General features: G+C 40.4%; 4 protein-coding genes across 4 annotated transcripts in view; 1 reads left to right on the top strand and 3 right to left on the bottom strand.

The window, feature by feature from the left end:
- Positions 1-1,104: 1,104 nt before the first annotated feature.
- bach1b (BTB and CNC homology 1, basic leucine zipper transcription factor 1 b) lies at positions 1,105-6,988 on the top strand. The gene is made up of 5 exons (XM_080866948.1): positions 1,105-1,325; positions 1,463-1,712; positions 2,249-3,724; positions 4,683-4,889; positions 4,992-6,988. Exons 2-5 carry the CDS (start codon positions 1,479-1,481, stop codon positions 5,220-5,222), a joined length of 2,148 nt encoding a protein of 715 aa, XP_080723074.1. The 5' UTR covers positions 1,105-1,325; positions 1,463-1,478; the 3' UTR covers positions 5,223-6,988.
- Positions 6,989-11,366: 4,378 nt separating this feature from the next.
- On the bottom strand, positions 11,367-15,803 carry rab38b (RAB38b, member of RAS oncogene family). Its single transcript, XM_080866825.1, has 3 exons — positions 15,403-15,803; positions 13,587-13,864; positions 11,367-12,198 (listed from the first exon to the last, which is right to left on the bottom strand). Exons 1-3 carry the CDS (start codon positions 15,629-15,631, stop codon positions 12,049-12,051), a joined length of 657 nt encoding a protein of 218 aa, XP_080722951.1. The 5' UTR covers positions 15,632-15,803; the 3' UTR covers positions 11,367-12,048.
- Positions 15,804-16,645: 842 nt separating this feature from the next.
- LOC308386830 (uncharacterized protein) overlaps positions 16,646-26,933 on the bottom strand; it is a 15,718-nt gene continuing 5,430 nt past the window's right edge. Inside the window, exons 2-6 of the mRNA XM_080866636.1 lie at positions 23,988-24,102; positions 23,530-23,877; positions 22,972-23,081; positions 22,728-22,877; positions 16,646-22,443 (exon numbers count right to left, since the gene is read on the bottom strand). Coding sequence (XP_080722762.1) covers positions 20,110-20,805 — 696 coding nt within the window. The 5' untranslated portion in view covers positions 20,806-22,443; positions 22,728-22,877; positions 22,972-23,081; positions 23,530-23,877; positions 23,988-24,102 and the 3' untranslated portion in view covers positions 16,646-20,109. The remainder of the gene's footprint in view (positions 22,444-22,727; positions 22,878-22,971; positions 23,082-23,529; positions 23,878-23,987; positions 24,103-26,933) is intronic.
- LOC308387307 (uncharacterized protein) overlaps positions 24,646-26,933 on the bottom strand; it is a 3,134-nt gene continuing 846 nt past the window's right edge. The window contains exon 2 of the mRNA XM_080867252.1: positions 24,646-25,041. Coding sequence (XP_080723378.1) covers positions 24,667-25,041 — 375 coding nt within the window. The 3' untranslated portion in view covers positions 24,646-24,666. The remainder of the gene's footprint in view (positions 25,042-26,933) is intronic.

Below are 26,933 nucleotides of genomic sequence, written 5' to 3'. Positions count from 1 at the left end.
GGATAATAACCAAACAACATTTTGCTGACTGGATCTTCTTCTCTTTTTTTGCAAATGATTCATGGAAATTGTTGTGTGTGTGTGTGTGTGTGTGTGTGTGTGTGTGTGTGTGTGTGTGTGTGTGTGTGTGTGTGTGTGTGTGTGTGTGTGTGTGTGTGTGTGTGAGAATTGGGCACTGAAGAAAAAAACTTAAGAAACCCTCCTCTAAGACATATCACAATAAGGGTGCAGAGTATTTTACACCAAACATAAAGCCTACCATAAACTAGTAAAAAGTAGATTTAAAGTCATTCATAAAAACACCCAACAGGAGTGGAGTGTAAAACACAAGGCGTGTGGTGATGCTTAAAGTAGAGCCATGTAACTTCAATGATGAAAATAAAATGCAATGCAATAGGCACAGCTGTGACAACTGCACATGTGATGTGACAATAAAAAGTGATTTGATTTGATTTGATTTTGATTTGTTCAGTTCCTGTACCCCTGCCAGCAAAGGTTTTCTGTGCCTCTCTCTGGTACAGACGCATTTGCACTGAGCTCACACAAACACTTGGTGCTTTTAAAAACTGCAGCTATGAAGCAACACGGACCTGCTGGGAAACAATAACCGTCAGATTAGTCCCTCCTCCCCTTTTTTTCACCAAGAGGTGTTTGTCTTTACGCTTTATTTTTTCTACAACAACCGCGTCTCATAATTCACTGTGTATGCAAATGGTTGAGTAACTCCAGGTAACCTTCAAGCCAAAGATACACACGGAAAACAATATCCTGTTTAAACACGAGCTTCGCTTCCCAGCCTACCCCTTAATCTGTGAATTGTCCGCTCAAGGTACGTGTATAAAAGGATTTTCTGAGGAAACAAAGCTGTTGGTTTACCAAACAGATCTGAGGGTGGGATTTGGTAAGGACGGGAAAACTGCTTGCTCATCCTTTATCAGCAAGAGTGCATGAGTCAGCGCCGCTCTGATACACCCAGGGTTGTTACAACACACATAGGCAAGCACACAGACGCACACTCCCTCTATGCCTCTCCCCCTCCTCCTCTCTCTCTCTCTCTTTCTCTCTCTCTCTCTCTCTCTGTCTCTCTCTCTCTCTCTCTCTCTCTCTCTCTCTCTCTCACACACACACACACACACACACACACACAGGCCATATGACTGAGTCAAGCTTAGATTTTCGTTTGTATCTGACTCGCGATAAGGATTTATGGGAAACATAGTCCGGTTAGACAGCATTCCATGTAGAAAAAACATGTGTGTTAAGCTTGCTGGGACTTAGTTACACACCCTAACCAGCGCGGAAATCTACTCCAGAGTAAGACTAAGGTAGGCATGCTTTCGTTCCTTTGTTTGTGGTTGTGTTGTATTTTATGAAGTAACATTAAAAGTATATCATGTTGTTGTGACAGAAGGGAACTGGTGAACTCTGACGGAGAGACTCTGTGTGTTTGCTGTACAAACAGATATCTATCGGTGGCCATGTCTGCCCCACGGTCGTCTGTGTTTACATTCGAGTCCACCGCTCATTCCTCCCATGTGCTGAGCTCCCTGGACGAACAGCGGCGGCGGGACGTGCTGTGCGATGTCACGGTAGTGGTGGAGGGCCAGAGTTTCAGAGCCCACCGCTCGGTGCTCGCTTCCTGTAGCGAGTACTTCGCGCAGAGGATCTCCTCATTCACACAACATGGGGCGGTCGTCACTCTTCCCCAAGAGGTGAGAAATCACGTCGTGACGCCACAGAGGTCGAAATTATTACACATGCACAAGCTCACGATAACAAAATGTTTTCTGAAAGTGAAGTGAGAAAGGCGCTTGTGAGGCTCGTTTCCTCACAGGTAGTCGCAGAGTTGGGAATTTGTTTGTTGTTGTTTTTTTAAATAATAAATGAGACCGACTGTTGTTTTAAAACGCACGGAAGCGCCAACATATAATCTCTGGCGTCAGTGGACAAATCCATATAGGAAAGATCAGGTCAAACCGGTTAGTGGCTAAATTTTGGTTAAAAAGTCAGACTTAGAGTACTTTTTTTATTCAAGTAAAACCTGCTTTCATAGACAGTCAGAGACTGTCATCATATTAACAGTTAATCCTTTTTATTTCCCGAAACTTCTTTAGTTGGCATAAATCAATCTATTTTCACATGTGGACATACAGTACTTTTCCCTTCATCGTCTACTCTTACAGGAAGTACAGAATTAGGCAGAACATGCTCTTTTTAAAAGAAAATATGTATTTGACCTCTTTTACAGGTGACAGTCACTGGCTTTGAACCCTTGTTGAAGTTTGCCTACACGTCCAAACTACTCTTTGGAAAAGAGGACGTCCTAGAAATCCAAAACTCGGCGGTCATTCTTGGCTTCAAAGACCTAGATGAGGGATGCTTTGAGTTTCTGCTCCCTAAGTTCCTCTCCACCACCACCAAAGGTCCTCCTCCATTCAAGAGAAAGACCTGTTGTAAAGAGAAGAGCAAGCGGCCGCCTTCAGAGGAAAACAGCAACACAGACTCTGACAGCGTATTGTTGGATGAAAAAGAAGTACAACCAGTTGCTGAGTCATCATGCCCGCGGGAAGTGGTTCAGGACTGTAACAAATCAGTGAACAACAAAGTGGGAAGTCAGAAGAGCACAGACACAAGTGCACTAGTAGCTGAGGGAACAAATGACAGTTTTATGCAGTGTCCAAAGTATCGCAAGTTCCAGCTAGCTTGCGGGAAGGACGCTTCTGTCACAGAGAAGAGCCTGGTCAAAACAACAGGGGTCAGGAATGACTGTGTCATCTCTGACTTGCCGTGTTCCAGCAGTGCAAACAGTAAGAATGAAACTAAGACTGAAATCTCTGGAAATTCAGTCTTAAGTGGCTACAGACAGAATAAAGGAGGGACTGATGAGCCATGGAAAATTCAAATAAATGATGGGAAGACAGAGAACTGCTTGGGCCGAGCGACAGCTCTTATGGTTAAGAAGAACACAAATGAAGGAGGGGGCAAATGGAGCGAGAAAGTACGAGAGAATGATATTGAAATGGACGACGGGCTAGAGGGTGCAAGTGCAATCGCCTCCTTGGAAATATCCAGTGTCCAGTCAGACTCCTCAGAGTCAAGCGCAGTGCTGACTGAGAGGTCATCAGGGTTAATGCTGCACCATGGCCCTCAAAGGGCCTTGAATGAGGGTCCTGTAATCTGTAGACCACTGAGGCAGGAAAGGTTTTGTATGGACATTGAAGAAGTAATAAGCCCTATTGTACGATGGCCAATCTCCAGTCAAAACAAGGCAGAGGATAAGATAGAGGGAGAGGGGAAGAGGATAGATAATGGCTTTCAAGAAGCAAGAAAAGAAGGAAGCAAAAATGGAAGAGTAGCCTTGCCTGTAAATAATATCACTGCGGAGAAGGAAATGGCTGAGAGCCTGGCACGGCAGCTGGGATCTGATATAGACCACTGTCAGCTCAACTTTCATGACCCCAAGGGCGGATGTCCCACCAATATAGGGGCCCAATGCCCACAGAGCACATCTTTAGAGTGGCCGAAGCATAACACCCCCAAAACAAGCTGTCCCCTTTTCCAGGATCTGGACCAAAGGAAATATTCATGGAAAGGAGAAGGGCTGTCTGAGTGTGAGGGGGCATCTCAGTCAGGTGTGTCCTCCTTTAACTCGGGGGAGGACGGCGACTCGGAGACAGAAACGGAAGGAGACAGCGAGTCCTCCGCAATAGAGAGGGCCAGGCAGGTGAGAAGTTAAAATGAATCTCTTCTCCTCTGTCCGGCCCTGCTTAGCCACGACACCTTCTTCTGTAGTTCACGTTGTTCAGAAACTGCAGTGCCTTGAGAAGCATCACCACCTTGCCTGTGGGTGACTTCACTGTGCTTGTTATAGATACCAGTTTTTGGCACATTTTATCATATTCAAATTTGCTTTCAGGCAACAGAAAGGAGAGTTGCCGTGGAGGCTGGTTAAAAATTCACCCAGCTGCGTGTGCGTTGGGACCGTGTATATGCGTCCAACCAGCTGGTTCAGAGTCCAGTTTAGCTTACATTCACAGCTCAGCCTGTTGAGTTAGTAATAAGTGTGAGTCAAACAACAAGTCTGAAGAAGCTCTCAAGTCCAAGCTGACCACTCGGATTGGACAAATAAGGCAGTGAGTGTGCAGACGAAGCTAAGGTCATTTCAGAGGAAAAGCTTTTATTTATAGTAGATAAAACAGTACATGGCTGATACTGTTCCAATATTTCCTGTCCCAGTTTAGCAGCAGCAGGTTTTTAGAGTTAACAATTAACACCTTGGTAAAAATGTAACTCCTTGTTCACTTTTTTTACCCGTTTACACCACTTACAGGAAGTCCCACAAGGGACTTTGAATAAAAACAAAGTAAATGAATTAAATTAAATTCGATAAATTAAAATATGCATAGCCATAAGAAATACACACTGGCCGTAATCATTTCATACCAATAGAGAAACAGTTGTGTTTTTTCTGTGCCATCCTGTTTTTTTGTGGGTGTTATCTAACTTCCAGCTTTCTTTGTTTATTTATCAAAGCCTCTTGTAAGACAAACAGAGACAGTCCTGTGTTGTGATGTTGCGTAAAGATTTAAAAGTATGTCATTAAGGAACACTCTTTGTCTCATTTTAGAAACGATGTCATGTAACATTTTCTTCTTCTTTTTTTTCCTGCTGGGTTTCTTCAGGTGCAGCTGCCATTCTCTGTAGACTGGATAGTGGAGCTGAGCCGAAACGACTTCCAGCAGCTGCTAAAGCAACATGCCTTCACGCGTGAACAGCTGGACTTTGTCCATGATATGAGACGACGCAGCAAAAACCGCCTCGCAGCTCAGCGATGCCGCAAGAGAAAACTGGACTGCATATATAATCTGCAGTGTGAAATCAACAAGCTGGTAAGTATGTTTCGTTTTGTTTTTTTTTAATCAGTAAATTTATCCAAAAGATGCTCTCGGTCGTGCTAATCGGATTGTGTGTTTTGTGTATGTGTATCACAGAAGACGGAGAGGGAGAAACTGATGCTGGAGAAGAGCCAGTTGAGCCAGCTAAAGTTGAAAACGTGTCACAGTGTTTCTGCTTTATGCCAGAGGGTCTGCAGTGAAGCAAATCTACAGCCAGAGCAGCTGCAGGTGTTAGCCAAGTACACCTCCCCAGACTGCCCTCTGTCCTCTTTCTGTCCTCACACAGACACTCTTCTCTCACAGCATGGGTTGCCACTCCAGCCATAGGTGTCCTCTGTGGGTGTTGAACAGTATATGACAAATGAGGAAGCTCCATGAAGTTCCAGCAGGGACACAGTCACTGGACAACATTGACTTTAGATACAGAACAAGCACACTGATGTGGCGATACAGGGTGTCAGAGGACTGCGGCTCCTGAGGTTTTTTATTTCAAACTGATTTTGAAGCCTTACTGTAACCCTTCTCATACATTATCTGAGGGCCTTTACTGTGTATTGTGGCCTGTGTGCAAGCTCCAGTATGAAGCAATGGCTTTGCCAAGTACGATTTTAATTGTAATCGAAAAATTAATTTGCAAATAGAGGACCACAATCAACTGCATTTTTTATTAACTACCCTTTGATTTCCAAATGTATATCGAGTGGGCGGGAATGTGTTCCTTGTGTTTAAAATCATTTCGATTGTCCACCGGTTAGAAGTCCTTCGATGGCTGTAGCAGATGGGGTTTTTTAACACTGTAAATAGCTTACTATAGTTGAATGTCTGGGGAAGCAAAGCAACACAGTCAGGGAGACATTTATAGTTTTAACTGTAACCGAATGGGGACATACATTTATAACATGCCTCACTGCCTGACTACCTCAGGATGACGTGTACATACTTTACAACACAGGTCTCAGGTGTGAACAAGACTATTTGGCCAAAATTACCTCTTGCCGAGGGTGTTGGTTCAGCCCTCTTACTCAGAGTTAAACACACATCAGCATTTTGCACCAAAACCACGCAACTCAACTAACAAAACAAAAAGGACTTGACATAGTGTGGCATGTTTACTTTTTGTCTGGCTCTCAGTTTTCTGGCTGTCATTGTGGTTTTATATCATCCGCATTCCACAATGACACAGCTCTTTTAAACTGCAAACGCCTCTCACAGTTTTACTGTAACTCAGTGAAACACACCTCAGGAATTTTAGCTGAGTCTTTAGCTCCACTGCGTGAACAAAGCACGCCCGTCTGAGGAAAGGGTGGAATTAAAATGATTGAACCAGCCTCCATGTTTGTCTAACCTTTCACTAAATGGAAATATTGTAAGTTATCCACAGCCGATAAAGTTATCTTTATCGTTCGTATCTAAATTATTGGAAAAGATCAATAAGCACGCAATAAATAACGCAGTGATAGATTCAGATGTACAAACTGTTTTATGGTTGTCTTTTAGACTTTATTCTAGCAACTGCACTTTTTTTCCCTCTATTCAGCATTCCGTTTATTAATCTGCTTTCTGTAGTGTTTAGCATTTGTTGCTTTGCAGCTACTCTTCTGGTTTTTCTGTTCACTATTTGCTGTTATTATATGTTTGCATTTATGAAATTGTTGTCACTCATAATAATCACCTGAACGTAGCTGGACTTGAACTGATTAGTGTAAAATGTGATTTGAACAATAGTGTAAATCAGATATGCTGAGTAACCACACTGTGTTTTTGATGACAGTAAGCTTTGAGGGACGATGACAAAACAATCCTTTGCTTTCTCTTTCAAGCTGACTGCACACTGCACAAGAAATGCGTGATAACTTAGGTGCGTATTGCCCTCTAGTGGCAGTATGTGTTTGTACTACATTGAGCTCTTCTATTGATTGTGTGTGTTTTTTAAGCCATGTTCCAAAAGTACCGTTTCTTTCTATGAACTTTTGCAAGTGCATTCCCGATTTTTCTTATTTTTAGACCATATGTAAAAACAAACCAAAAAAACCCCAATATTAAACTGAATAAAGAAGCATAAAGTTTCCCAAACAGTAAAATATGTTTCTTTGTCCTTCACTTTTAATCCCGGAAAACATCAGTAACGTTAATGAGATGTAATATTTCTTAGCATGTATGACAGATAGCTGAGCTTACAGGGTCTTCAGAGGACTCGTCTTTCAAATTGGACAGACATATTAATGATTTATTACTACACTACATTGTTAATATTAGTCCCTTTAAATTTGTAGACAATCTCTACCACTTTGTCTCACCTCTGTGCTTTTTAATCTCCTGCCTGATCTTCCTTTGTTTTCGCCTCTTTCATCACTGCCCCTTTCCCCCCTTTTTTCTCTGTCAGGAGGCTGATTTAATTAGCAGCGTCTTTATGTCATCTCTTAGTTTTCTTTTATGTGAGCAAAAACAGCACGATAACACTACACCAAGGTTTTTTAATTGCAGCAATAACAGTCATTCTCACAGCTTACTCAGGGTGAAAGAATGTATCAAAATGGGTGCAAAAGGTCAAGTGGGTTAATTTGGCCAAATTGATTGGGTGGGAACCGACAAACGATAAGTTCCAAGGGCTTAAAGATGAGGAAATCACCTTAAAGCAGGTGGTCCTAAGCCTGGGAAAGATTTCACGAAATGTGATTAAGTTCAAAATCCAGTCATTCTCGAGTGGCTGCACTTTTCTTTCTTTCTTTCTCTTTGTCTGCAGAAATTGGACAGCTTGGAAATGCACTGAATGAGTCATATTTGTTTACGACCCCAGTTTATTGCAAGTAAAGTTTAGGATTTGTATAAAAATACAAATGTAATTCATATGAACTGTTTCACTTCTCGGTCACTAACTGGTATCTGAGTCTTGAAGTAAAAGCAGCTGCAATGTGCCTAACGTTACAAGAGGTGGCTCCACATGAACAATTCTTGGCAGTGACCACAGGGAGAAAGGCACTGTCAGATCATCAGACCAAGTCATTTTTATGATCTCCATACTCGTAACTGATTTATCAAACTTGTCACATGAGATTAATTAAGGTAGCTGATTGTGTGCTAATAAAGTACAGAGTGATCTGTTTTAATCAGTGTGAAATGTTTAAATGTTTTTTTTAAAGCAGTTGTGATGACAACTTCAGCGTGTCTGTTGGTTTACCTGCACTGACTCCTTGGTAACCTTTTGTTGCTGTAACATTTAAGTGTCTCTTCGATCTTCTCTTACTACCACCTTCTCTCTCTTCCTGTCTCACAGAGAATATATGGGCATTTTCTGTAGGTGGATCTTTGGCAGAGCCCGAGAGCCACACAGTGTGCCTTAATGTGCTCATGATTCCAAATTCCAGAAATCAAGAGTTAAATCTACCCCATCTCTCATCACACAGTGAGTTTAAACTTTAAGAATAAACAGAGAATGAAATAAAAATGGCCATTTGTTTTATTTTGTATGCCATATTTTGTGACTAATAACCTCAAACAGCTTTTCAGTGATTCATTTACAGATTGGTGACAAATTAAAGGAAAAAACAAACCCTGACCTGTTTACAGTCGAGGGCTGTTTTGCTATTTGCGGATATTTTTCTGGTTTGATTTGGGATCTTAAGCATCCTAAGTGACAGAAATGCCATGCTGTGTTTCTATCCTGCCCCCTGACAGCACAAGACCGCACAAGAAGGGTCAAATGAATGGTATAAATATGAAAATTATGATTTAGATGTTACAGCCTTCCAGAGTTAGACAATCCTCTTCACCATCACCGTCAGAACATCAATTGGAGAACATAAGATTTTTCAGGACACCTGCACAAAGTAGTTTCCTAAATAAAGAATTGTGTTGCTGGAGGTTTCATAGAGAAAAAAATACAAACCATTTTCATGTGTTTTGGACTTCCCCACAACTCCAGCAACACTGGTCTCAGCTAAAGATAGCTATAGGAAGAATATTTAAGATAACAGTCCCCTTTTCTTTTGAGATCTTATATTTACGTTTAAGAGCAGATACACTGGATGAGTTCGAAAACAAATATCTGTACAAAATTTAATTGACTCCGACAAGAAAATGGTGAAAAACTGGATTATTGTAGTTCACGACATTTACATGATTGAGAAGCTGACATTTATTTTAAGACAGGAAAAGGAAAGGAAAGGAAAAGGAGTAATGTTTAAGTCTTGGGATCCTGGATTGACGATGTATTATCATTTAGAGCAGATACTTCCGCTCTCTACTTGCTAACCTCCTCAAAGTTATGTTAATATTACCTTATTTACTTACTTTCTTCATTGATGTTGGGTTTACATGTGTTATCAAAGAAAATTATAATGTGAAAGCTGTTGTGGTGTGAATAGCATGTACACCCCTGATTCCAAATAAAAATTTAAATAACAACAACAACAAAAGATCAAATGGGTGTTTATCCTTTGGAAAAATACATTTCCATCCCTAGATTGCTGATCCGCAGATTTATAGACAAAAGACAACTGAACCTCTTCTGGCTGGAAGCACATGGTAGCCCAGTGACTTTCTTTATCTTATTTTGTCCTTTGTCACTTTTCTGGAAATCCTGTTTCGTCAAAATACAACTTGATGGTTTTCAGATGACTGAGCTCTAAAATGCTTTGATGCTTTCTTGGCAAGGATGCCTTAACATGCCACAAGCAGATGACCTAATCTTCTAAACCCTCGGGCAGAGATTAATCAACAATCATGTGGCTTCCTTATGAGAATCTTAGAGTCCTGATTCAGCCTCACACACACACACACACACACACACACACACACACACACACACACACAAACTCAGTGTATAATTTTTATTAAACTAATAAAAGTTAGACACTGATTTTCTGTTCACTGTCTTACAGTGGTCCTCAGAGTGATCAGAAAATAAATGTTTGTTCCAGGTTAAAGTGGATGAATAAAATCATTGTTTTATGAAGTTTTATGAAAGTGTTAGAAAAACAGATAACATGGTTTATATGTGTTAACTGATTTCACAGCTTTAAAATAAATACACAAGTACAATCTGCACACAGCATAACAACTAAAGAAGGGATGTTAAGTCTTTCTTTGCTTCTCAAACACACCATACAATGACTTCTCACAGCACATTTTCCTGTGCCTGTAAAGTGTAACGCTGCCATTCTGATATCATATGAGAGATGCATGATATTTAGACGCTCTCATGATGAGCTAAAAAATGTGACATTTTTCTGTGGAGAGGCCCTTGTTTAAATCCACCCTTATGCAAGCTGTAAATAACCAATAAAAACTCACACTACCACATGACACTGCCATATAAACCTCAGTCAGCTATGAAAGCAACCTCTCATAGTACATTTGCAGAAATGCCAACAAACCAAACAATTAATTTAATCCAGATTAGTGGGCTGATCCAGATCAGGATATGAGAGCTAACTTAAATTTATGTCTTAATTCACAGAAGAAGAAGAAGAAGAAGAAAAAGAATGGCATGAATTGAGAGGCTAATACTAGCAAGTAGTACACAGGAGCAGGCTCAATGCAAGGCAACTGGACAATCAGGTTAAGTACTAAATCCCACAGTATGTAGAAGATGCTGTATACAGTATCTGCATAATGTACCTAATGTATAAAATGTAAATCAAAGAATAGAAGCAAGCAAAAGGAAAAAAAAAAAAAAGCAGAAAACATACAAAAGAAAAACTTCAAATAGCTAAGCGAGTAAAAAACACAGTGAAACAATAAAAAGAAGAGGAGAACAGGAACAAGGATGCAGAGATTACAGAAACCTGCCTATATGGGTATGAGCGTTGATGTGTGCCTGCAAAGAGAGAGAAATAGCTTCACAAAGATGTTGGAGGATACTCCAAAAAGACTCCAGTTACCATGGATACAAGGGGTTAGGTTCTGATGAAGAAAAATTACATACACAGACACTTAATAATCACTTCTGATAAAAGTGTGACTCAGGAGGTAGCGTGGGCCAAACTAACACTGTGAAGTTTTGGTAATCGGAAACTGATGGTTTGGTCCACGGCTCCAGCTGAAATGAACTGAACTGTCCTTGCGAGTAAGATGCTATGTGAGTGTAGCTTGTAGTGTAAGGCACTGTGAGAGATCAATAACAAAGCAGTCCATTTACCATTTAGATGTTATAAGCCTAAAACCCAGTGTTTAGCAGTATGACAACCACTCCCCTACTATTGACAAAGACATATGTCTGGGAAATCTTTGACCACATAAACTTGAATTGCTCCAGCACGTCTGTTCCATGGCCATAAAAGTCTGTTTACACCAAGCAGGCTCCAGGATGTTTGTGTGCCTAAAATATTTCACTCCACTTCTTTGCAGCTTCTTGCCACAACCAAACTGTTATTACAGATATAACCAACAAATTAAAGTTCGTTAGTTGTGTGACAGATTTGAAGCAGTTTATCTTGATACATTACCCAATGTTAAATACTCAAAGTTAATTATATAAACAACCTATTTGATTTTTTTTTTTTTTTTTTTAAAAAGTGAAAATTTCACATCATTAGAAAATAGCAAAAAAATAAATAAATAAATGGGATCCTCTGAAAGAGGTCAGTACTGTTTTCTTTGGCTAGTGCAGAATAAAATTAAAGATGTGTATTTGCATTGAGTCCTTTGGGTGTGTTGCATCAAGCGTATCGGGAGAACTTTCATACCATTCATGAGGTGAAGATGTTGCCAGTGTTTTTCCAAAGCGAGCTGTTGTTGTAAGAGTAAAAATTTAATTAGGTTAAAAAAAAAAAAATAGGCAGAGATGACCAGAGATTTGTGTCTATGCTCTCTGGCTCAACACACCACATCGTGACGAAAAGCACAGACAGCAGTGTTATTTCATTATTCCGGCAGAAACTTCACACTCGCAGCATGGCACGTTACAACAAAAAGTGTTAAATAAATGAGCAACTTCAAGTGACTTCAGTCTGCAAGCTTTGGTTTGCTCCTCAAAAGCGCAACAAACTAAAATGTTCAACTCTAGTTTGGACCAAAGAGCCTAAACTGTTCCAATCGTTTCATAGTACACACCACCACTGCTCCCCTTTCCTTGTAAGATTCAGATGGCTTTGCCTCTTAGTCCTGCTGTGCATCCATTCTTTTTCAGTTCTCACACTGATCTGTCCTTTCATTATTTCAAGCAGCCAGAGCAGCTCATCTGCCTGTTGGACTTGAGCTGCGGAGAGATTGTGTCGGGTACCACAGTTTTCAGGATGTCGTTTTCTGTGGCCATGATGTGCTTGACTAGGAAGTTTGCAGCTTCACTGATGTTGAGATTGTCCTATATGAGAGAGAAGAACTCATTAAAACAACGTCCCAGTTTTGTTAACCTTGTGTCAGAACACTAACAGAGCATTAGAAGCATTTACATGATCCCACCTTTAAAAATGTGACCGATCGGACTGCTTTTACCGTCACAGAAACACCATCATGTATGTACGTCTTTAAATAAATGCAGTAAACGTTCTTCTGGCTGCTCCACATAAGGAGTGGGTACATCTGTTTGTATAGTCTACCTCTGACACTTCTGGGCAAATCTGCACCTTATAAACTTTGACCTTTCAGAATGTCGAGTCTTGATGCCACAAGCAGCTCCAACACGTCAGTGTCAACAGCAGATGTGTAAGTGCATGCGATATTAGCAGAATTCTATGCAGCAGCATAAAAGTAAAACAATTTTACGGCGTTCTTCTGGAAATGTCGACAAACACACCGAGTACTGAGCGTGAACATTTTATTTAAACCTAGTAATTTAAATGGTCAAGATCGCAGAACACCAAATGCATGTATATCATAACTACAGCAAATTATATGGTGCCTAAAACACAAATTATCCAGCACATTAAGCAGGTAGAAAATGTATATGTCATCAAACTGAGGTTTTATAATGCCCACTCAAGAACAGAACTGAAAACAGTGGGGTTTTGATTGGAAGCAGAACTCCCCGTAGGATGTGGGAGTTTTTGAACACCAGACAGTTAACAATAAATTATGGAATTTCTTCTAACCCTGCACTGTAAATGTATCTCATGAGCATATAAAAGCCCAGTTAGCTCTATGGAGATGATCATTTCTGACTAAAGTGACCAGAGTGTGACTCAGAGATGGCTGGGATTCTTTCAATCCTAAACAGTGCTTATATTTTGAGAAGTATCCCTAGATGCACTCTTGCTCGGGGTTGTATGTTTCTTTAATGGTTGCTCTGGGAAGCAACTGATTACCTTAGCTTGGCTTCTCTTCTGACACTTAGGAACAAAGCTAAAAAATAAATAAATCTCTGTTTCAGTCAGATAAGACTATTTTAAAATGACTGATTGATTAAAGGAGCACAATATAGTCAGCATTTGGCATCTAGGCTCTTGGCTCATTATTCCCTGCTAATATATTATATGTAAAATTAGGGAGAGATGAGTCAATATCCCCCAGGGCTTACAGTTGGGTGCTATGGTGCTGGTGGAGAAGGATGCAGGGAAGCTGTGGCTACATGTTGGTGGGAGAGATGGTAACTATAACAGCTTAAAAAGACTTCCAATAGGAAGGGTGTGTCTGTTATATGATGTTAGGAAAATGAGGTATGTTCTGTGTTTGTTTAAGAATCTGTTTCATTCCATACTTCGGAAATGACTAGCAAACTGTAGCAAACGTATTATAACTGTACTTTGGTCGCACCTTGGCAGAAGTCTCAAACCAACCGACAAAGCCGTGGTCCTTGCAAAACTGGTCCATTTTAATGCCATTGTTGGTCAGCTCCCTGCCCTGGTCACACTTGTTGGCCAGCAGCACGGTGGCGATGCTCTTTCCATTAGCCAGCATTAATTTAGAATCCAGATCTTCTTTCCACTTAACGACAGCCTCAAAGGTTGTTGGCCGTGTCACGTCGAACACTATGAAGGCCCCCATGGCTTCACGGTAGTACACTCGTGTCATGTTCCCAAAACGCTCCTGACCTGTGATTCACAAACACAGACAAACACGGAGATTCATTCATTCGTAAGACAGCGTTGTTGTTGCCGGCATCAGATCCAATGACAGATTTTCATTGTTCTTCCTGCATGTTTGCAGCAAAACAACTAATACAGCTGACTGCAGTCAGCAGTGCCTGCATTCCCATGAAACAGCACATTCCTGTAGTCTTACCATCATGTTGCACATAAACATATGGCCAATGTGACTGCTTGATTTGCTTAATTTAGACATGCAATTTGCAAGTAGGTTAAAACAGCATTTATCCCTGTACGCATGTGAAAAGTCTATATGGAAGATGTATGCACGTGGATGTACGTGGGTTCATCTGAGCTTGTGCAAGAAATGAAAATTAGAGGAGCAGGTTAGCTGTTAACAACACATTCCCTCAGAGATGCGTGATGCGGTCTAATTTGACTTGTTGGTCCGGAACAGAGCGCGTAGGTGTGTGCATCCTGCTTGCTGTGCAGGAAATGTCCTCTCAGCAGAAAAGTTAATACTAATGGATGGATGAGAGGCCACTTCTGGCTTTAATAAAAGCTCTCTGAGAAAGACAAAGTGTTGCCATTTACCATCATAAGTAAGGGGAAATTGATAGCTTCCTCCTTTCGTGCAAGGCTGTATATAAATAATTGCCATTGTGTAAGAGAAGTCACAGACAGACGTGTCACATTTGTCACTTGACAAACTGTCATTCAGTAAGCCTAGGGTGCGCTTTAAAGTTTTGCATGACTTCCAATCAAAGCATATGAAATGTATTCCCCGCATGATGAAAAGAGGATTAATGTTTCACTCCTCAGTGCCTATCTGCCCATCTGGATTAATTCAACCAGGTAGACAAACTAAATCAGATGTGACTTACTATATTTACTTGACCCTGACATAATCATTTAATTTAATGAAGAAAAATTAAACCCATAAGGCATGTACCTCTGTGTGTGTCTCACTTTGCTCGTTGTGACTGAGTAAGGTGGTTTTGTTTTTTATTAGGGCTACAAAACACTCCTGTAACTCCTTTAAATCTCCCTCACATGGCTCTAATCACATGATGCAACATCATACCTTAAATGAATGACTGAACAACAGTGTGCTGGTCTTGTCTAAGCAGTGTGTGTGTGTCAGAGAGAGAGAGAGAGAGAGAGAGAACGTGGGTTGTGTCAGATACCAGCTCTCCACAGTGACAGTGCATCTCTATGTTGTGAACGTTTCATAAATATAGAAGAGTCATGCCTCGTTGTCACTTAGAAGATAAGTGTTATCTACCCAAAGGATCTTTTTTTCGGGAACTAAGCAGCACTGCTACAAATTTTCTAACTTTTTCTTCCTCCACTAGTTCTTTTACATTTCATATTTTAAAATACCAAAAGGAGGAAAAATGGTGTAAACGGCGTATAATACAGATCCCTTACACCCGCCATAAACTTTTGTGGAGGAAAAGCAAGTTGCCAATTTATTTGGCCTGCTGTCACACCTACAGACAGATACAACACGTAACACACACTCAGCTTCTTCACTGCCCTACCTGCAATGTCCCACAGCTGGAGCCGCACCGTCTCTGAATCCCAGTTTAACACTTTCAGGGCGAAGTCAACTCCGATCGTAGCCCGGTAATTAGTGGAGTAGGTGTGGTGGACGTAGCGCCTGATGATGGAAGTCTTCCCGACCCCCAGGTCTCCGATGACCAGCACCTTATACAGGTGCTCTTTCCGTAGACTCTGCATACCATTGGAGTGTGAAGGATAGTTGGTCATCCCACCTGTCAGAGCTCAGCAGCGGTAGCAGTTTTCAGTAACTCTGACCTGGCTCGAGTGCGTTCCCCTGGTCTCCTGCGCGTCTTTCTCCGCCCTCCCTGTGGCGGGAGTGTGTGATTGCTGTGGGGCTGTGTTTGGGAACTTGTGACCTCGCCTCGCCACTCTGAGGAGACGTCAGTGAAGTAACAAGACTTTGCGAGTGTCTGTACTGCCCCTTTATACAACGGGTTAACCGTTTACGTGCTGGCATCACAAGTTCGTCTGACCGTTAAATATTAACGAAACTATAAGCACTAACAAGAGCAATACCCGAATCTTGCTCTTAAAGAAAACAAAAATTACACAACAGACACTGGTACCGTTTTGTATTGCGGTAGGGTAACTGAGGATAACTTTTAATTGAGAACATCACGGTGTTCTAAACATGGACCAGCCAAGGAGCAGAGGTGGATAAGTGAGTCTGTATCAAAAATACTCTTAGTGATTAGTTTTAGCCAGTTAACAGAAACGGATTTATTCTGTAACTTCAAATTTGAACCACATTTGAATTGGATATTCATCTGTTTGGGTAGTTGCTATCTGTTCTCTGGGGGAATAAAACAAACAAAAACAAGTGCTGGCATATACGTACTTAGGTTGGTTGCAGAAGTATACAATGGATGCAATAATATTAAATGCTTTAATAGGATCTACATGGATGCATATGCAGTGAGACTGTGAATCTACTGTACATATGTTCCTGCAAACCCAGCCCTCATGCCTTCAAGCCACATTATGTTATTGTGTGAATATAAAATAGTCTGGAGGAGTGTGAGAATCATCAAATGCCTGTGCGTGAGCTCAGCCAAGAAATATATGTTTGCATTTTTATAGCAGTATGCATAGGAGGCTCAAAATAAAAAAAATTATGTATTGTATTGTATCTTTATTTGTTTCAGACATATAAAACAAAAAACAATATATACACACTACATATATTTTCATTTACAGATACGAATATATATGTAGATATACACACACACACACACACACACACACACACACACACACACACACACACACACACGTGTTCAGATAAACAAAAAATATATAATGAAATAAAACAAAATCGTCTGACATAATGTAACAATGTTTGGTCTGAAAAGGAGTAGGAAGAAGTATGAACATACTTATTAATTCCTACCCCTGCTCAACATCTTATTGATCCCACATAATTCACCTAATTCCCATCATCACATACTCCACACGATACACGAGGAGAACCTATATAAACTTGGCTACCGTGATTGATATAATTTGATATTTTTATACATACAATGGGTGATCATCTTTATCGGTATCATATTCTTCCAAAATCAGTTTTCGAAGTATTTTCATGAACTTACTAATTCCTGAGCATTGCTGTAGATCTATAGTAAAACTATTCCACAGTTTTACCCCATAAATAGTGACACAAAAGGTTTTAACCTTTGACCGTGCTTTAAGAATCCTTAGATTCAATTTCCCCCTCAATTCATAGTCTCCTTCTCTGTCATAGAACATCCTCTGTATATTTCCTGGTAACATATTGTATCTGGCCTTGTACATAATTTTTGCAGTTTTATATTTTATAAGATCCATAAACTTCAGTATTTTTAATTTCAAAAACATGATGTTAGTATGGTCTCTAAATCCTGCTTTATTAATCATCCTGATTGCTTTTTTTTTTAATTTTACATATTGGTTGAAGTGCAGTTTTATATGTGTTTCCCCAAATTTCCACACAGTATTCCAAATATGGCAATATAAGTGAACAATAAAGTACCCGGAGTGATTTGGAAGGCAAAAAATATTTAACTTTACTTAGTACGGAGATGCTTCTTGAGAGTTTGGCTTGTATATGCTTTATGTGAGGTTTCCAGCAGATTTTGTTATCTATTATCACACCCAGAAATTTTGTATCCGAAACTTGCTCTATTTCAACATTGTTTACTAATAATTTTGCTCCTGCATCTTTTTTACAATTTCCGAATAACATAAATGTAGTTTTTTCCAAATTTAATGATAGCTTATTTCTATCAAACCATGTTTTCAGTTTAATCATTTCTTGTGTGACAATTTCCAAAAGCTGCTGTAAGTTCTCTCCAGCACAAAAAATATTTGTATCATCTGCAAATAGAATAAACTGTAGTATATCTGATGTTCTGCATATATCATTGATATAGAGGATAAACAGCTTTGGTCCCAATACTGACCCCTGCGGAACTCCACAAACAATGTCCATACACTCTGATTGATATTCCCCAATTTTCACAAATTGCTGCCTGTCTCTCAAATAACTCTTTACCCATTCTAACACCACTCCTCTAATGCCGTAGTACTCCAGTTTATCAAGTAATATGTCATGATTAATTGTGTCAAAAGCTTTTTTTAGGTCAATAACTATACATTGTCTTTTATCTATATTGTTGGTGATATTTTCGATCAGTTCCATTAATGCCAATGATGTTGATCCATTTGATCTGAAACCATACTGACTATCCTTATTATTTTGTGTTTATCTATAAATTTGTCAAGTCTATTACTAAAGACTTTTTCCAGTATTTTTGAAAATTGAGAAAGTAGAGAGACAGGCCTATAATTTGTGAATTGGTGTCTGTCACCATTTTTAAACAGTGGTGTTACTTTAGCTGTTTTCATTTGTTTTGGGAATGTACCAGTTTGTAAGGACAAATTGCAAATGTGTGTTAAGGGTTTGGAAATGCCCTCTATCACTCTCTTAACGATTTCCATATCAATGTCGTCAGAGTCTGTAGAGTTTTTTGTTTGTGATTTCCCAACAATATCAATGATTTCCATTTCTTCCACCACCGTTAAGAACATTGAATGAGGATTGCGGTCAATGAGTCTAGTTTCTTTCTCTACAGAATCTGTTATATCAGGAATTGTTTCAGCCAAGTCTGGCCCAACACTTACAAAGAATTTATTGAACTCATTTACTACATCTCTCATATTAGTAATATTTCTATCATTATTTGCGAAATACGAAGGATAGTCTGCCTGCCCCGAGCCCTTTTTGATGATGGTATTTAATGTTTTCCAGATCCCTTTAATATTATTTTTATTCATAATCAGTAATTTTTCATAGTATTCCTTTTTACATGACCTTAAAATACTCGTTAATTTATTTTTATATTTCTTATATTTATTTTCAGCTTCTGTGCTTCTGTTCATTATAAATTCTCTGTATAAGGTATTTTTCTTCTTACATGCATTTTGCAATCCTTTTGTAATCCATGGGCACTCTGCATATTTTTGTTTTTTACTATATTTCTTTACTGGGCAATGACTATTATATAACAGTTTAAATTTTCCTATAAAAATCTCATAAGCTTTATCAATATTTTTTTCCTTATACAGCATCTCCCATTCTTGCTTGAGTAAATCACTTTTGAATGCGTTTATTGACTCTTCTGTTCTCACTCGTTTGTATTTTATTGTGTTTTGCTGTTTAACCTTCCTGTAATTGCTGTTATACACTATAAAAACAGGTAGATGATCACTGATGTCATTAATTAGGAGACCACTTATGGTTCTATTTTCTATTTCATTAGTAAATATATTGTCTATTAGGGTTGCCGACTGTGCTGTAATCCTGCTGGGCTTAGTGATCACTGGAAAAAGTCCCAAGCTATACATTGTATTAATAAATTCCTCTGTCGCTCTCTGCTTGTTTGGATTTAGTAGATCTATGTTAAAATCCCCACAAATGAACATGACTTTTTGATTTGTCCTAATGAATGTTTTATCTACCCACTCCTTAAAAATTTCAATATTAGAACCTGGTGTTCTATATATACAGCTTACAATGACATTTTTCTCTTTTCCCATACTAATTTCTATTGTTACACACTCTAATATATTATCTACCGCCACCGTCATTTTTTCTACCATCTTGTATTTTAAATTTTTATCCACAAACAAGGCCACACCACCGCCATTCTTATTCTTTCTATTTGTAAGATTTAATCCATCTATTACAAAGTCCTCTCCTTTCTGTTTATTAATCCATGTTTCAGATACTGCAATCACACTGAATGGATGTGTAAATTTGCTTAAATATTCCCTTATTTTGTGAAAATCTGCATATAAACTTCTACTATTAAAGTGGATTATAGATATTTTGCCGTCGACCTTGACAGTTTTGTTGAATTGTTCTTCAGTATGATAGTAGCAGGTATTTTTGATGTTAAAAAAGTTCAGTTCTGGATCAATGTCCTGCTCTGTGAAGTGTGTTTTGTATTCCGTGTTTACTGGTGAATTTATCTCCTGATTAGCAATCCTTTGTGGTAGCAATGTATAATTCCCAGATAATGAATTAATTGATTGTTTCATCCTTGAATACATTACGCTTTAGCTTCCGTTGTTGTCTTCTATTACCTGCTTTGATGACTGTAGATTGTTTGTCCCGCTCCTTGCCTTTGTAGTCAAGTGACCTGTTAATATTTTTCCAGATCCTGGATGCATTTGATGACCAGCACCTTGGCTTCCTCCGGTGTACCGTTGAGCTTTATAAATATTTTACAGTTTGCAGTCCAGGTGTTCTGAATTTTACCCAGTTTCTTTAGGTATCTTGCTTTCTTCGCTATGTCAGCATTGGATTTGGTTAGATGGTCATTCATGTAGACGTTCGATCCTTTTAGTTTCCTCCCCTGCTTCAGCAGTGCATTCTTGTGTTTCCTGTTTACAAATCTTATGATGATAGCTGGTTTATCACTAGCATTTCTCCTGGGCAAGGGGTGGCATGCCTCGATGTTATTACAGTCCAGGTCGATCCCTTTCGACTGCAAGAAACCAGCTACTTGTTGCTCCGCAGAGCTCCCATCCAGATCTCCTTGCTCCTCTTTACTGCCAGAAGTCACAGCCCGAGCATATGACCGGGGTTTTATGTACAGCCCTGTGATGATCACGTCGTTCATTCTGGTATATTGCTCCAGGTCCGCGACCCTGCTCTCCAGATAGACGATCCGTTTCTCCTTCTCTGCATTCTGGTTACGTAGCGACCTTATTTCCTCGACTAAGTCTAGGATATATTTCTGTTGTAGCTTGATAGCCGATGTTTCCTCAGTTAGAAAGTCCAATGACTTTTTGATGTCCTCAATTTCATCGGCGATCGGTGTTCTCTTAGGCCCCATTGAGCTTGTTGTCTTGCTCGCTCCGTTCACCGTCTTGTCACTGTTGATTTACTTGTTGGTGCCTTGCTAGAGGATCCTGGGCCCAGTGGCTGCTGGAGGATCCTGGGCCTGGTGGAGCAGTAGGATCCTGGGCCTAGTGGCTGCTGGAAGAGCCTGGGCCCGGTGGCTGCTGGAAGAGCCTGGGCCCGGTGGCTGCTGGAAGAGCCTGGGCCTGCTTGAGATTAAATCAGTTCATCCCCTGAGAAAGAGAATCCTGGTACTACTGCATTAATATTTTGCAATGCCTGCACTAATATCTTTACTTGGTTATAGAATTTAAAGCCCTGATTTACTAAAAGCGTCAGCGCTGCACAGACCAATCATCTACTCCTTATTCTGGCTGCTAACGTCCTCCTCTGTCACACCAACCCTCTGCATTTCTTAGCACAGCCTTTTAGAGTTTTCACATACTGAGCAAATGCAGAGCTTTATGTTGCTTCAAAATATTACAATGACAAAACTTTTATTTAACTTTACAAGTGTATAGTTTTAATTTCCCTTTGTATTGCTGTTTGACCCCTTTGCAGAGTACAGCTGCAGCCTGCTTAGCATTGACAAAACAGGATACTATTTAGCTTTCTGTCTAGCCATAAAACAAAATAACAAAATACAGAGAAGGTTAAATTCTTAAAAACAATATCCATCATATTCCTGGTTTTTGATCATTTATTGCTCACACGTATTTACAAAAATGGCACAAACATCAGACCTAAAATACTATGGCTAAAATAGTTGCAAAGCTAATTGCTTGTTTGTCCAAAAGCCTCTTGTAGCCTTTGTTTTTCTCAGAAGAGATAATTATACAATAAATAATTTTAAAGTGTTTTTGTGGATATTTTGTTGACTCCATGTGGGGGGTTTTCACATACTACTCTAAAGAGGTATGTGCCACTCTGCCTAGACATCTTGCCCCACATATAAAATTTTTCAGTTCCACCACTGACCTGTGGCAATGGGACTGAAAACACCTGAATTAGAGATTAAGTGATGTAACCCAATACTTTTGTCCACGTAATGTTTCTATATGAAGAATTTATATGTTGCAGAAATGTAGCATTTGTGGTTTATTGGTCTGTAAAACTTAGTAAATCAGAAATACAAATTATAATAATAATAATAAAAAAAAGAACAATTGTGGAAATTGGATCAGAGCATATACAGGATTATTTACTCAGGTTTTATGTACTTGTATTTTATTTAATTGTTGGTTTATAGCTCAAGGTACTGAGAAATATATTAAAATTAAAAGTAATTGAAATCATCAACAGCTACAACTGCAAAGCTATATACACAAAAATAAATCAACAATTGCCACCTCATTCAAAAAAAAAAAAAAAAAAAAAAAAAAAATCCTGAAAACACCTTTAGACAGAGCTACATTTGCAAAACTTCTGGTTTGTACTGGTTTCTAATTAGTAGAGAAGACATGGTTTAAACCCTACTCTACTATTACTTCACTTTTCAGCTAATGAACTGACATATTTCATATTTGAATCTGTGTCAAAGATGGGGAAAGGCTCTGTTGTAGTCTTGCTCTACCTTGCAGCTGTATACTTGACTAAAGCTGGAGGGAGATTGAAAGGAGGTGGTAGATCCATCCTAGGAAGAGACAGAGCACAAATATTGACTTGTGGCTTTGTTAGACAGTTACTTGAATCTATAAAGCATGTACAGGTATTGTATGCACATCTATTGGCTATTTTGACAGATATCACTATTTTTTGTCTTTCACAGAAAAACCAATGTAAGCAGGCATAGGACATTTAAATGAACAGATAGTAAGACTTTTACCCGTTTTGACTTGAGGCTTTGATTTTATAGTTTAAATGTCATTTATTATGACACAAAGAGGCAAGGAGCAGCAACGAACTGAAGACGCTCACCTGTCTTCAAACTTGTGGTTGCACTGTGACCACAAACTCTTTGCGCACACGTTTGCTTCCTGTGTTGACAGTCAGTGTATAAATCCCTGCCTTAGCATCAGTCACCCACCAGAGCTCCAGAGATTCAGTCTCTGACAACACTTCATCATTCTGGGGCAAAGCATGATTATGTAGCACATAAAAACCTTTTATTTTGAAAAGAAGTCAGAGTTAAATTCAGTTTCAAATTCCAAGTTTCCTTTACCTTGGTCCATCTGTACTGTGTGTTTGGAAATTATGTGCAGCGAATTGTCACATTTTCTCCATTTTGGACTTCAACAGTGCCATTCACATCACACGTTATTTTAATGTCATCTATTGAGGAAAACATGAGATTAATTAGATTTGTTGATCACACAAAAAACGTAAAAAAAAAAGAATTTAAAAAAAATCAACTGAGTGATGTGAAAAGCACATTTTTGTAATATGTCTTCTGCCAGTGTTGTGATCACAACATCCCTTCCGCTGAACAGAAGAGTGTGTTGTGTCGTGTGTTATGAGACAATATGAAAAAGAAAACTGTCTTTTAGCAGAGCTCCTAGATTTGTTGTTTTCATTCTTACTTGGATTTGCTGAGTAAATAACTGCTGAGATTGGCAGAGACTGAGTGCTCTGATGAAACCACAAGTAATGTGAAATATTTACAATACAGCATTAGATAGAAAGATGTTGTGTATTTCTATTTAAATATTAAATCCAGGGTGGTCTACAAAGTCTGGTTTAGGTACTTAGATATGGCTTTGTGTGTACTAGGTTCTCTTACCTTTGATTATTAGCTGTGTTTTAACCTTTTTGGATCCATCAGGAAAGGTGGCCATGTCACAAACATAGATGCCTTCATCCGATTTCTTCACATCAGAAAGTATTAGATGGGAACCCAGTACATCTGTACCGTTCTTCTCAATCTGGATGGTAATATTTTGCCAGAATACATGGATTCCATAAAACTGGCTGTACAAACCCAGCTTTGTAGTTTTATTTGTTTCCTTACTCCATTCAATGCTGACAATCTTGTTATCAGTAGCACTTTTTAAAGTGCAGGGTAAGGAAACATTCTGGCCCACTACAGCTTCCATCTTTTCATAATGGAACAACTCAACATCCTGGATCCCTGTCAGACGCATCAGATAGTGTTAGAAGTCAATATTGGTATCGAATACCCATCTTTGCTGATTCATCATAGCACGCACAAAAGGATATATACAGAATATAAAGAATTACCTTGACTGATAGGAGCAAGGAGCAGAAGAGTGAGAACCATTCTCAATACATTTCCAGTCATTTTCAAGGTCCCGATACTCATTACGGCCAATCAGGCTGAATGTATTGTGCCTAACTGAGGAAAGACAGAAACGATACACTGCCTGTTAACTGAGGTTTGAAAACCGGGCAGCACTAGCAGGATGGCTTGTCGTTACACGAAGCCACACAGAGACTCATGTGTGTATTTCTGAAGCTTTGTGATTAAAAAAAAAAAAAGTTACGGTAGTTGCGACAAAAAGACACAACAAATTCAGAAAGCTGTTGATGTTTGATTTCAATTAAAACCACCTGTCTAACGTACATTCCTGCTTCCTCTCTTTTTGATCCTCTAGTACAGGGGTGTCAAACTCAAATACACAGTGGGCCAAAATTCAAAACTGGAACAAAGTCGCGGGCTAACATTAATATTTATTGAAAATAAATAAATAAATCTTCCCCCAGATATAAGAATGAATCTTTTCTTATAGACTCAAGCAAGTTTTGCTGAAAAACTGAATATGGAACAAGCAAAGCTTAATACTAAACTATATATATATATATATATATATATATATATATATATATATATATATATATATATATAAAAAAAACACCCAGCACGCCCCTGCGGGCGGTTTATCCTTCAAGCTCGGGTCCTCTACCAGAGGCCTGGGAGCTTGAGGGTCCTGCGCAGTATCTTAGCTGTTCCCAGGACTGCGCTCTTCTGGACAGAGATCTCCGATGTTATTCCCGGGATCTGCTGGAGCCACTCGCCTAGCTTGGGAGTCACCGCACCTAGTGCTCCGATTACCACGGGGACCACCGTTACCTTCACCCTCCACATCCTCTCGAGCTCTTCTCTGAGCCCTTGGTATTTCTCCAGCTTCTCGTGTTCCTTCTTCCTGATATTGCTGTCATTCGGAACCGCTACATCGATCACTACGGCCGTCTTCTTCTGTTTGTCTACCACCACTATGTCCGGTTGGTTAGCCACCACCATTTTGTCCGTCTGTATCTGGAAGTCCCACAGGATCTTAGCTCGGTCATTCTCCACCACCCTTGGGGGCATCTCCCATTTTGACCTCGGGACTTCCAGGTTATACTCGGCACAGATGTTCCTGTACACTATGCCGGCCACTTGGTTATGGCGTTCCATGTATGCCTTGCCTGCTAGCATCTTGCACCCTGCTGTTATGTGCTGGATTGTCTCTGGGGCATCTTTACACAGCCTGCACCTGGGGTCTTGCCTGGTGTGATAGACCCCAGCCTCTATGGATCTTGTACTCAGAGCTTGTTCTTGTGCTGCCATGATTAGTGCCTCTGTGCTGTCTTTCAGTCCAGCTTTGTCCAGCCACTGGTAGGATTTCTGGATATCAGCCACCTCCTCTATCTGCCGGTGGTACATACCGTGCAGGGGCCTGTCCTTCCATGATGGTTCCTCGTCTCCCTCCTCTTTCTTGGGTTTCTGCTGCCTGAGGTATTCACTGAGCACTCGGTCAGTTGGGGCCATCTTCCCAATGTATTCTTGGATGTTCCTTGTCTCATCCTGGACTGTGGTGCTGACACTCACCAGTCCCCGGCCCCCTTCCTTCCGCTTAGCGTACAGCCTCAGGGTGCTGGACTTGGGGTGAAACCCTCCATGCATGGTCAGGAGCTTTCTTGTCTTTATGTCAGTGGCTTCTATCTCCTCCTTTGGCCAGCCTATTACCCCAGCAGGGTACCTGATCACGGGCAGGGCGTATGTGTTGATGGCCCGGATCTTGTTCTTACCATTCAGCTGACTCCTCAGGACTTGCCTGACCCTCTGCAGGTACTTGGTGGTTGCAGCCTTTCTAGCGGCCTCTTCATGGTTCCCATTTGCCTGCGGGATCCCCAGGTACTTGTAACTGTCCTCTATGTCTGCAATGTTGCCTTCTGGTAGTTCAATCCCCTCAGTTCTGACTACCTTCCCTCTCTTTGTTACCATCCGACTACACTTCTCCAGTCCGAACGACATTCCAATGTCATTGCTGTATAGCCTGGTAGTGTGGATCAGTGAATCGATGTCTCGTTCACTCTTGGCATACAGCTTGATGTCATCCATGTACAGGAGGTGGCTGACAACTGCTCCGTTCCGTAGTCGGTATCCGTAGCCAGTCTTGTTAATGATCTCACTGAGGGGGTTCAGGCCTATGCAGAACAGCAGTGGGGACAGAGCATCTCCTTGGTAGATCCCGCACTTGATGGTAACTTGTGCTATGGGCTTGGAGTTGGCCTCTAGTGTTGTACACCACATCCCCATTGAGTTCCTGATGAAGGCTCTTAGGGTCCCATTGATCTTGTACAATTCTAGGCATTCCAGTATCCAGCTGTGGGGCATTGAGTCATAGGCCTTCTTGTAATCAATCCAGGCAGTGCACAGGTTGGTCAGTCTGGTCTTGCAGTCTCGGCTGATTGTTCTGTCTACTAGTAGCTGGTGTTTTGCACCTCTGGTATTCTTGCCAATTCCTTTCTGTGTCCCGCTCATGTATTGACCCATGTGCCTGTTCATCTTAGCCGATATGATGCCTGACAGGAGCTTCCATGTAGTACTGAGGCAGGTTATTGGTCGGTAGTTGGAGGGGACCGGTCCCTTCTTGGGGTCCTTGGGGATCAGGACCGTCCGGCCTTCAGTTAGCCATTCCGGGTGTCTCTCGTTAACTAGCAGCTGGTTCATTTGTGCTGCCAGACGCTCGTGGAGTGCAGTCAGCTTCTTCAGCCAGTAGGCGTGAACCATGTCGGGCCCTGGTGCTGTCCAACTCTTCATACTGGAGACCCTTTCTTGGATATCTGCCACTGTGATGGTTACTGGACCCTGTTCAGGGAGGTCGCTGTGGTCAGCCCTCAGATCCACTAGCCACTGAGCATTGCCGTTATGGGTTGCATCCTTCTCCCATATGCTCTTCC

The sequence above is a fragment of the Rhamphochromis sp. 'chilingali' genome (assembly GCF_963969265.1).
Source record: "Rhamphochromis sp. 'chilingali' genome assembly, chromosome: 19".
Lineage (NCBI taxonomy): Eukaryota > Metazoa > Chordata > Actinopteri > Cichliformes > Cichlidae > Rhamphochromis > Rhamphochromis sp. 'chilingali'.
Note: the sequence above shows the minus strand (reverse complement) of the source record. Positions and strands in the feature narration are given on the sequence as shown.

What these genes read in the sequence shown, in the direction of transcription:
- rab38b (XM_080866825.1), bottom strand. Translation starts at nt 15,631, where the DNA reads ATGACCAACTATCCTTCACACTCCAATGGTATGCAGAGTCTACGGAAA. An exon ending in CCAGCTGTGGGACATTGCAG is followed by an intron (nt 13,865 to 15,402) that starts GTAGGGCAGTGA and finishes TGTGAATCACAG; the next exon opens with GTCAGGAGCGTTTTGGGAAC. An exon ending in GGTTTGAGACTTCTGCCAAG is followed by an intron (nt 12,199 to 13,586) that starts GTGCGACCAAAG and finishes TCTCTCATATAG; the next exon opens with GACAATCTCAACATCAGTGA.
- bach1b (XM_080866948.1), top strand. Translation starts at nt 1,479, where the DNA reads ATGTCTGCCCCACGGTCGTCTGTGTTTACATTCGAGTCCACCGCTCAT. An exon ending in CAATAGAGAGGGCCAGGCAG is followed by an intron (nt 3,725 to 4,682) that starts GTGAGAAGTTAA and finishes GGGTTTCTTCAG; the next exon opens with GTGCAGCTGCCATTCTCTGT. An exon ending in AGTGTGAAATCAACAAGCTG is followed by an intron (nt 4,890 to 4,991) that starts GTAAGTATGTTT and finishes TGTGTATCACAG; the next exon opens with AAGACGGAGAGGGAGAAACT.